Source organism: Pygoscelis adeliae, unplaced genomic scaffold (genome assembly GCF_000699105.1).
Source record: "Pygoscelis adeliae isolate BGI_AS28 unplaced genomic scaffold, ASM69910v1 Scaffold273, whole genome shotgun sequence".
NCBI classification, from domain to species: Eukaryota; Metazoa; Chordata; class Aves; order Sphenisciformes; family Spheniscidae; genus Pygoscelis; species Pygoscelis adeliae.
Window position 1 is genome coordinate 196,472 of NW_008824416.1, and position 10,514 is coordinate 206,985.

At 54.1% G+C, this 10,514-nt stretch overlaps 2 protein-coding genes across 2 annotated transcripts in view; one reads left to right on the forward strand and one right to left on the reverse strand.

Annotated features, from left to right (window-relative positions):
• The window catches only part of LOC103914278 (homeobox protein notochord-like), a 34,509-nt gene extending 28,339 nt beyond the window's left edge, over window positions 1-6,170 (reverse strand). Inside the window, exon 1 of the mRNA XM_009320890.1 lies at window positions 6,167-6,170. Within this exon, the coding sequence (XP_009319165.1) occupies window positions 6,167-6,170 (4 nt within the window). The remainder of the gene's footprint in view (window positions 1-6,166) is intronic.
• A 583-nt stretch (window positions 6,171-6,753) lies between these two features.
• Window positions 6,754-10,514, forward strand: part of RAB11FIP5 (RAB11 family interacting protein 5 (class I)) — a 24,048-nt gene continuing 20,287 nt past the window's right edge. Inside the window, exons 1-3 of the mRNA XM_009320891.1 lie at window positions 6,754-6,791; window positions 7,440-7,879; window positions 9,247-9,985. Coding sequence (XP_009319166.1) covers window positions 6,754-6,791; window positions 7,440-7,879; window positions 9,247-9,985 — 1,217 coding nt within the window. The remainder of the gene's footprint in view (window positions 6,792-7,439; window positions 7,880-9,246; window positions 9,986-10,514) is intronic.

A 10,514-nucleotide genomic window follows, 5' to 3' on the forward strand; every position in this document is an offset into this window, starting at 1 on the left:
TGTCTGGGGGCTCCACAGGTCTGGGCCACCCCAGTCCCCCCGAAGCCAAGGCGAGGTGCCAGGCGGCAGGGTCCTGTGGGGCACCGCTCCAGGGATGCAGGAGTGAGCATGCTCAGGACCTTTCCGGGATGGACCTTGTGCATGGAGCACTGAGGTGCTGCAGGATACGTGCCTGGAGCACCAGCTCCGTAGCACAGCCTGGGTGTTGCACCAGGCTTGCCAGTAAGCTGTGGACACAAGCAGGGCTGGTTTTTTTTCCTAGTTTTCATCATGCCTTGCAGGTTTGCAGGCTGTTCCCTGCCATCAAGACCCACTGGAGTGACATCATCTCTGTTCCTGGCCTGAAGGTCTCGTCCCACGACTCGCAGCAGGGCACGGATCCGGCAGAGCATGAACAGCTTCTCTGTCCCAGCGCGGGTGTGAGTCGGTGCTGGGATTTCCTCGTGCGGGTTCCCGGTTATTCCGTGCTCCCACACTGGCTGCGGTAATACATCGCTTGGAGCACCAGTGCCGAGTCCGTAGCTCCATCCTCTTGCGCCCCTCATTGCACACAGCTCCTGTTCTTTTATTTTTTAAAGAACTTACCCGGTAGACTGTGAACCATTTCTAAAAGCACAGGGGTAAGAGTCTGACTGTATTCATGGAAAATATCAAGAAAAAGAACTTCGTTAGCAGTGAGCTGAATTATCTAACAAGCTGTGGGGGGTTGGTTTGTTCAAGTTTGTTTTTGAGCACTTCTCAGAGGAACGTTTGGAGAGATGAACTTCTTCCCACCTCAGCTGCTCGAGTCCTTTCTTCCCCATCTGCGGGGGAATCAGCCTGTGTTTATTTTCCATCTGTGCTTTTAGCAGCTCACAGGGATCACCTTGCAAAATAGGCCATCCAAAACCAACATGAAACGAACCTACGCTGCGGAAAAGCTTCCCAACACCGGTGGGGGAAGCCGTGTCAAAAACACAAAGCCAGACAAAAAGCACAAAACTCCCCAGGGCTGGGTTGTTTTCCACCCTACACTTCCCTTCTTGGGTAGGTGAGCTTCCCCCTGGCCCGATGCAATGTGCGTGTTTCCGCAGGGCTGCTTCAGCTCTTGTCTCACCGAAATGCCTCTTTGCTGCCCGTGCCGTGCCCGTCGAGGGGGGTCGTGCCAGGAGGAGCGGTGCCCCTGCTGCCAGCGTTCGTGTTTTCCCCTGGATTGCCTTTTCTGTGCTCCATCCTGCTCTGTCACTGTAGGGGCCCGAGTAGTCTTTAATTAAAGACTTGGGGCTCTTCTCGTAAGCCAGGCTGACCTTGTTGCAGGGATGAATCAGCAGTAAATGACAGGCTGGTGCAGTCGGGGAAGAGGCATTGGCTCCACGTTGGGCTCTCCCTTGCTCCGTACTGCAGCTTGGGCAGCTGAGTTGTGTCGGGCAGGAGCATTTCTGCTCAGTTTGAGGCGAACCTCGACCACCCTGACAATGTTGAGTGGTTTTGGGAGGTTTTTGGGAAGCACCTGATGCCTGAAGCACTCTAGAAACGCTCCAGCTGTGCATCTTTCCCTGTGTGCATCCATGAACACCGCGAGTCGCTAAGGGACTTAACCACTCAAGGAAGCTCTCTTTAACTCACTGCTAGTAAAGCACTGGGACCAGTCTGAGAGCGAAACTGGAGAACCATTGCTGAAGGTACCCAACGTGCGTTGGACAGGTCTGTTGGGGTGAGGTAGGTCCAGCTGAGCTGGAGGGTGGATGGGGATCTCTTGGGGACCTCAGCTGGACCCATGGGAGAGCAAAGGTGGTCCTCCTTGGAAGGACCCACATCCCTCTTGGAAGGACCCACGTCCTCCCTGAAAGCAGGGCAGGATGGTGCCCTGATGGTGCACATGGCACCTCTGAGAGCCGTGTTGCGTGCGCTGCCCTGCTCGCCTGACCTCGTCCCGGTGTTGCTGGGCTATCTCCCCTGCGTGATGTTGCATGCGACTGTAGTAATCCCGAACCAATGAAATGACCTTGGATCACCCCAGGGCTTTGGGACGGCGACCCGCGAAGCTGCTGACAGGATGGGGGCTTCAGCTTTGGGCTTGGTTTTGTGCTGAAGGAGTTGCTTGATCAGGAGGGGGACGTGGAAGGGACAACGTGACAGAAAGCCTCGGATCACGGTCAGCGTTGCCTTTCTGTTAAGGGTTGGCTCTCTGTCCTCCTGGTCATCCCAGCAGCTTGTCTTCTGATCTTGGGAGGTGTTGGGGCAGCCCACGCAGACCAGGTGTCACATAAAACCAAACGAGTTTTCTCATGGACGGGGAGAAAATACTGCCCAAGCATTTTCCCCTTGTAGCTCAGATACCCAACGCAAGGTTTTTAGGAGCGGGGGCTTCCCGTGCCCCCCATAAACGGTCACCTGCAGCCCAACGGAGGACAAAGAGCAGAGGAGGGGGGGGACGGTGCGAACCAGGCGCTGACCCCGAGCAAATCCATCCTGTCAGCATCCTCCGTGGGGTCGCTCTCCCTCCTTAACAAACAGCTCCTACGCTCTTGTTTCCATGGCAGGGTGTTTTTTCCCTTTGCTCAGCACTAGCTGGCTTTCCGGTATGGGATGCTGCTAGAGGATGAGGGAAAGCACGTGTTTTTTGGGGGGCTGGAGATACAGCAGCGCTTTGTGTTCTGCTGTCCGTGCCTCCCTTGCTGCTCCAATTGATCCTGGCAACGGCAAATGTAAAAATAGATGCCGGGCGCTTTCTGTTTTTTTCTCCCAAACCTGCGTTTTGGCAGCCGTGCTCCGTGGCTCGCTGTCCTCCTTGACTCTCGGTGGAGGCAAGTGGGAGGAGAGAGGAGCCTTTGCACAGAGGAAAGGGTTTTCCTGAAACTGTCTGGAGGCAGTTTGGATGTGCTGATTAAACACGGTGACCTAAATGAGCGTGCACAGCCACGCAGGGGGGCTGGGGAGCCCTTCGCCGTACATCAGTGCCCACAAGCAGTGTTACTGCAGCAGGATGTGAGCTTGCAAACCCCCGGAGCACGTCCCACTTCCCAGGAGCTGCCCGAGAGCTTGCAGGGGCCTCCAGTTGCTTCCCCTCTCTGGGGCGTCTGTGGGGAGTTTTCTGTTTGAGGTTTCCTCTCCCGTCCCTGTGTTTTGGGGTGGCTTGCTGCTTCCTTCCCCCTGCAGAGATCCCCGGGGCCTGGGTGTCCGCCTGCCGCAGCATCCGTGGATGGCAGATCTTGGGGTGATGCTGGGAGAAGTCCTTTGCCTTTGGGGGGATGCACGCCCAGCATGGTGCAATGCTGCAAGCCGGCACCCAATGCACAGAGGCGCTAGACCTGTGGGGCATAAGAGGGAAGAATGTGGGTTTTTTTTAGCAAAAGCTAATTGCCTGAACTTGCAGCTCGTGTCTTCAAGCTGGCTCGAGCTGTGTTCCCTGGACGTGTTGCGTTGGAAATGTCTCTGAGCAAGCTTGGCTCCCCATACGGCCAGGGCCGAGGTGTCTCAGCAGAAGCATCACCTTTGCAGTGGAGGTGGGCAGTAGCTGGCGGGTGGAAAGGAGCAGTTCTCCACGGAGCGGGAGGAGGGTGTTGATATGGGACCAGCAGGCTGGGAAGCTGCAGGATTCATCCTCCGCTCCGTGTTCAGGAGGAGACCCGTTTCCAGTTGCAGGGAGCAGGGAAGGAGCACGGGCTCGGGGCCAGAGCACGTCTCCTTAGCTAGGAGCGATCCTTCTCCCTGTCCCCACCAGCTCTGGCACCGGGAGAAGAGACCCTCTTTAATTTAACATTTGTTAACTAGCAAAATCCATGTCAGGCTGTGGCCCCTCCAAATCTTGCTAAGAACAGCACCCCGGGAGTAGGTGGCCAGAGATGGGTGGCTTGTCCTGGATGTCCCGTGCAGTGAGGAGCTGGACCCAAACTGGTGGCACCTTCCTCAAGAGAGGCCTCCAAAACACCTCCGAGAAGCGGGTCCTTGCAGTCCTGGGTCCCCGGTGCTGGACGTGCTTGGCACGGCTTCCTCAATCTCCCCGCGCTCCTCAGTGCCGGCACCTCTTCCACAGTCTGATTAATATAACCCAGTTAAATTCAGAGCGATTGGTCTGAGCCTGAGCCGCGAAGCCCACGGCTGCTATTTCAGACCTGGAAAAGGGTTTGCATCTGCAGAAGCTGTTATTTTTTCCCCAGGTGTATCATCTAGTCCCGTAAAAGAGATCGCGTCCCGCTCTGAGGCTTGGGCTCGGGTGGCCCTAATTCAGAAACCCCTCACCCAGGGCTTCCCCCCAAGGGCAGCTCGTGGAAGAAACGTGGGAAACCGAGGGGTGTGGGATGGGGTTAATAGCGAAAAGATGCTGCGGGAGTTTGTGTTTAGCTGGGCTGAGACTTGAAACCCGCCCTCCTGCCGCATCCCGGCTGAGGCAGTGTTTGCACCTCCTGTTTCCACTGGAACTGATTCATAAAAAAAAAAAAAAAGAAAAACCTAACATGGAACAACTTAGTCCTCCCAAACACTCATTTTGTGCCATAAACTTAGAGCTCAGCCTAAAAATAGCTCTGTTCCCTGTTTGAGGTGTAGTCCCGACTGCTTGCCGACTGCTGATTAGGTCTAGGGAACCAAAAACAGCTCCTTAATCCAGCGCCAGCATAAGCAGAGGTTTTTCCTTGAACGGACGCTTTTTGAAGAGATCAGGTTTTAAGGCTTGTTCTTTCAAAGGTGTCGCCGCCGAGCACCCAAATTAATTTTAACGACCACAACGTTATAAGTGATGGGACGGGAGATGCTGAGAGCGTATCCATGTGAGCTGAGCCAGTGCAGGGCTCTTACGGGCTGTTACATCTCATCATCCTCAAGCTTGTGCCTTTCCTTATGTTAATCCACCCAGATTTTCTCTCTCTTTTTTTTCTTTTTTTTTTTTTTTTCCATGGGATGACGTAAGATATAAAAACTACTCGCGAGGTTTTTTTTCTTTTCCTGCTAAATGATTCAGCCCCCAAATCTCTCCTCTCCCAGCTGGCAGGCTGCTGCAGCCCTTCCTTCTTGAACTTCTTCCAGGTCTCGCATCAAACTGAGCAACGTAATATTTGATGTGCTGTGGCCACAGCCTGTTCCAAGCAGCCTTTTCCTCACTGCTCCTACGGGAAGAGTCCGCCTGACTCACCTGCTCCTGCTCCCCTAACTGCTCCCTGGCAGCGGATCAGCCCCTTTGAGTGTCTCTCTGCTGCCATTGGCTTGCTGGAAGGGGTTAATGCTGCTTTTTTTCATGGTTTTTTTTCTGTATGCCTGGATATTTTCAAGCTTGAAGCCTGGGTACTGAACATTTTTCAAAGGGCGTCGAATGGGGGTGGAATAAGCAAATGCTGGGAATAGGAATGAGGTCGCTGGGGGTTTAACCCCGCGTCTGTGCCCAGCAAAGTCCCAGGCGCTGTCCCTCTTGCATTTCGGTGGCAGCAGAATTGGATGGCGAAGGACCTGGGTACTTCCAGCTGTACACTCCTGTTATTTACCCTAGCATCCCAGCAGGGAGTTAGGGGTTTTGTGCCCCCTTCCCAAGCCCTTCTCAGGCTTTCCAGCTCCTCCCTTCACCCGACATGCGATAACTTCCCCAGCAGTAATTCAGGAACTTCTGGCGGATGTGATTCAAGTTTTCTCCTCGCCCTGGTGATTTCAGCATGGTCACACCCATCTCCATCCCTTCACATTTTCCTTCCCCCTTTTTTTTTTTCTTTTCAGTGACTTTACTTTTCGAGTGGGTGGAAAACACCACCGGGATTTTTATTTTCCGGGAAATCAATGGGAAATTGTTAACCCAGGTCTAGAAATTTCTTCCACCTCCTGTTGCTGCGTGTTTCGCCAGTGAAGCGTGTCACGGAGAAAGAGGGTCTGTCCTGAACCTACAGATTTCCTTGCGCCTTGTTAAGGGGAATTTTAATACTTTGATCCGGGAGGGATCAGAGCTGCCAGGGCAGCGGCTGTGCTGCAGACCCGCTCGTCCTGCTGCAGCCGCCCTGGGAAGCGGCACCTGGAACCAGGGCACAAAGACGGGGCATCTCGCTGGAGGAGAAGGGGGCGAAGGCCCGCTGGGTCGGCAGCGGTTTTGGGGAAGAAATGGTTCCCTTGTGGCCCGTGTTCCGTGCTGCCCCGTCTGAGCGTGGTACCGCTGTGAACTGGAGAACTAGAAGGTTTCTCCAGGCATTCCTCTTTGGTGTCCTCTCACCCATCGTTCGTTCCAGCTGGCAGGAGGCAAGTCCCCTCTCCCATCGCATACCAGGGGTCGCTCCATGCCCTGCCAGTGCACAGGCTGTTCCCTGTGGAAGGATTGGGCCCTAAATGGAGGTTGGGAGGGTTTTTTCCCTTCTGCAGTGAATGTTTTGGAGGCTTTTCCCATGCTCCTTCCATCTCTGTGTGCAAAGCTGTGGAGCAAAGTCTGTGTTATGGGTTTTGTCTGGGGCAGAGCAGTGGGGAGCATCCCCCAGTAACCTGCTGTGGAGCTGGTTGAAGCTTTTGCGCTGGTGGATATGGCCAATAGCTCCTTTGGGAGCTCTCACCAGCCCCAGCGGCGTGGTGCTGGGCTTTGGTGACCGGCACGAGGGGTGTTAAAATAAAGTCCTTTTCCCTCCTCGGCTCAGGCTTCTGGCTGCCTCAAATTTTACAGACATTTCAGCAGAATTGAGGGATTTGGAGGAGGGGAAGGTGATGGGCGTATAGGTTTGCTGCATCCTCCACCGTCACCGGTCACATCAGGTCATCACAGATCCCAAAGCTGTACCACAGGCTGGAGATTGCCATCGGCAGGCTGTGGGGATGCAGATATTTCCCAAAAATCCAGGAACCTGGGTAGGGTAGGGTTGGGTAGGGTAGGTGCTGCACGGCAGCTCCTCCTGCCCTTAAAGGGCTCTTGGGATGCAACAACCTCTAAATGCTTGATGCAAGGACACTTCTCGGCAAACTTCAGCATCTTTATTTAGGGTGAGGCATGGAAGGTCTAGCATAAAGTTATTTTAATGAATGTTGTTGAGTGCCTTTGCCATTACGGTACTGTCTCTGACTTGAAAGGATTTGTTCTGAGTCACTGGCTCTTCAATATTTAAAACCCAAGCACAAAGCACCGTCTTTTTTTAAACATGGGCTCACAGCAACGTATCAACTGACCATACAAAAATTTGGCCACCGGTAACTTTCCCCTGAAACTCACGGCGGTATCTGACGCCGGGGTGAGCGAGGTGGTGTTTGCCAGGTTATTTAGTGGAAGTGCTTTAGGACAGGGATGGAGACAGAGCTCTTGCAAAGCCACTGTGGTTCAGGGAGAAGTCTGGTTCCGTGCGACACCTCCACGCTTGGTGTTTGCGTGTCTCTGACTCAGGTCTTAGGTGACTTCTGGGGCGCTTGTGCTAGCTCCCACCCAGCAGCATCCTCCCCAAGGTCTTCCTGGCTTGTGGCTCTTGGAAATGACGGAGGGGCCTCTCCTTTTCTTCCCTCTCTGGCTCCAGGTGGCACAAGCTACACTCCAAGGCTGGGAAGAAGGAGAAGGAGCGTGGTGAGATCCTGGTGAGCATCCAGTTTACGCGCAACAACCTCACGGCCAGCATGTTCGACCTGTCCATGAAGGACAAGCCGCGGTCGCCCTTCGGCAAGCTGAAGGACAAGATGAAAGGCAAGAAGAAATACGACTTGGAGTCGGCTTCTGCCATCATCCCCAGCAGCATGGGCGCCCTCGACATGGAGGATGACTACGACATTGGGGGCAAGAAGTCCAAAGTCAAGGGCTTCTTCTTGAAGAACAAGCTGCGCAAGTCATCCCTGACGCAATCCAACACCTCCCTGGGATCCGACAGCACCATCTCTTCTGCCAGCCTGGGCTTGGCTGCAAATGTTCCCGAGGTAACCAAATCCCCGAGCAGACACAGCAGTCTGTCCACGGAGCGCTCTGGTAAGAGGATAACGGTTTTAATCCTCCCCCCACCACCACTTTTTTCCCCTTTCTTTTCTTTGTAAGGGACTGTTGAGGCTTTCCTGCAAATCTGTTAACTAACTGCTCACCTAAGAAGCGGCGTCCTGCACAAACCCTCCGAGACCTTCTGCGTGCTGGCAGTAACGTGCTTACCAGAACTGGGGGAGACATCTAAGATTTTGCTTTTCATGCTGAGCCTGTGTATGAACAGCCTGACTTAGGTTGATGCTGCATGTGCTCCCTGCAGCGCACCACGAGGGTTCTTTAGGACCGTTTCTGCTCTGCCCCCTAAAAGCGGGTCGCTAACACTGACTCGTAGCAGTAAGCCCCTGGGAGAGGGCTGGGCGAAGCAGAGCACGTTACTGCTGCGCTGCTGCCCGGCTGTCTAATGAGACGCCTCCGGCTTGGAGGCAAAGCTGAAACAGTGACCGGTTCCTGGTGATTAAAGCAATCTGAGCTCTTGGCGCTCGGAGAGCGGCGATTTGCAAACAAAAAAGGCCCTTGTAGTGAATTAATTCTTGCCGTCCCTTGAAAACAAAATATGTAATTAAATGGCTTAATTGGCTGGAGACAGCAAATTCCCATATTGGGTGGGAGTCCCTGGGTACGTGCTGCTTCTCACTGTGCTGGTGAAGCCACCCACATGATGCTTCTCGGTTTCTGCTGGGTGACGTTCCCGTGCGTGGCCGGGGAGCGAGCGGAGGCACCGGTCTGGCCCCGTCATCCTCGTGTCGTGGTGAAGGAGACAGCATCTCCGTCTAGAATGGGAGAGCAGCTGCGTGTCACCTCAAGTCCAGGCAGTCCTCCTCACCGGGCTCTCCACGTAACCCCAAAAATCTGCTGAGAGTTAGCAGTAGCCACAGGGTCAGGCAGTGGGAGGGAGAAGCAGGCGCTGGACCCTCCTGGCTTATATCACGCACAGCAGCAGCCTGGCCTGTCAGAGCGGAGCTCGGGGGCTCGTCGTCTTTTATTCAACGCAAACTCTTAAATCACATGGAAGCATAAGCCCTTTAAGTAGCTTCTGGGTAGTTTCTTGCATTTATTATTGATCTCAGATCCTCTCAGACAAGGGGTTTGTCGTCTTACAGAGACTCCTCTCCGGATCCTGCAGTGGGAGGTGATGTGCTTGGGGAGAATATCATATAGCCTGTATAGCCACGTACTTGTGACCTGTGCTTTGCATTTCTAGTGATTTGATTGTAATCCGGTAGAGCCTGGGAGCGAGGAAGCCGGTATGATTTCACAGATCTCTTCAGTGTTTGCAAGTAGAAGATAACAATGCTTGTCGTACCTGTGCCTGTTATTCAGATGGCCTCACCTCCATTTTGTGTTTTATTTCCCCCCAGTGAAAGACTACTTGCCATCTCCAAAGCTGACCCACAAGAGAGCATTCAGTGATGATGTCTCCCAAGTCAGCCCGGTCCTGGAGCCCAAAGCAATCCAAAGCCTGAAGCCAAAGAACGATCCCGTGTCCCGGTCTTCCCTCTGCATCAACGGGAGCCACGTTTACAGCGATGAACCTGCACCAAAGAGCCCCGTGTCTGTCCCGCAGAGCTCTGCGCCGCTGTCCGTGCCCAGCGTCCCCAGACGGCAGGAGGAGGGCTTCGGCTTCACTCCCCTCCATCCCGACTCCCACGAGGTGCCTTGGGGGGTCAGCAGCTTTGAGAGGACACAGCAGAGAGACGAGCCCAGGTTCATCCCCTCTCCTCCCAGCTTAGCCTTGCAAGAAGAGCTCAAGGTCTCCACGAAAGCCGTCACTCTCAGTAACCATCTGGGCAGAGCCAAGATGGAAGAAAACAGTCGCTTAGAGAACAAGCCGACTCAAGCTGCAACACCCATGGTCTTCTCCACGGAAACGACGAAGGACAAACAACCCGAGGAAACGAGGAAGGAAGACAAGAAGGGGAAGGGCGGCCTCTTCCACCACGGGGGCAACAAGAGTGACGTGGGGAGCAAAGGCCAGGGGGAGAAAGTGGGATTCTCCCACGACTCGTCCGTCCACGCGACGGCAGGGGGAGATGAGAGGAATAAAACCAGCGGCTGGTTCAGTTCAAAGGAGCCCAAAGAGTCCCCTCAGAAACCCAGGTCAGTGAAACGGGTGTGTTGATGTCTAGGCCATTAACTAGCTGCCCCAGCCTCCCGTCTTCAACGGCTGCGTGGTTTAATGCTCTCCAGCATCAGCGGAGGACCAGTCCCCATTGCTCAGACAAGATGATAGCGAGGGAAATGCTTCCTTGGTCTTAAATGTCTCAAAGGGAGGGTGATTTTTCCTGGATCCTTCCCTGGCTTCTGCCACAAACCAATTCCATTTGCCCTCCCGGGCCGTGTTTCCCGCTTGGGGAAGGGAGGGATCCCCTTCATGGAGAGGGAGACATTTCCCTCTGCAGAGGTGAGGCTCAGCGTGGTCATGCCAAGTATTTCTGTGGCCTCAAAGTAAAGGATCGTTATCCTTTAATTAGCTAAAAAACCTTCCCTGGCAGTCAGTGTAGGATGCGGGACATACTGACACGCAATCACATTTTTTTATTAACATCGCACCCCCTCTACGTCGCTGGTCTGGCCTGGGGGTGCGGTACTTTGGTAACTCGAGATATTAATATTTCTGAAGTAACTA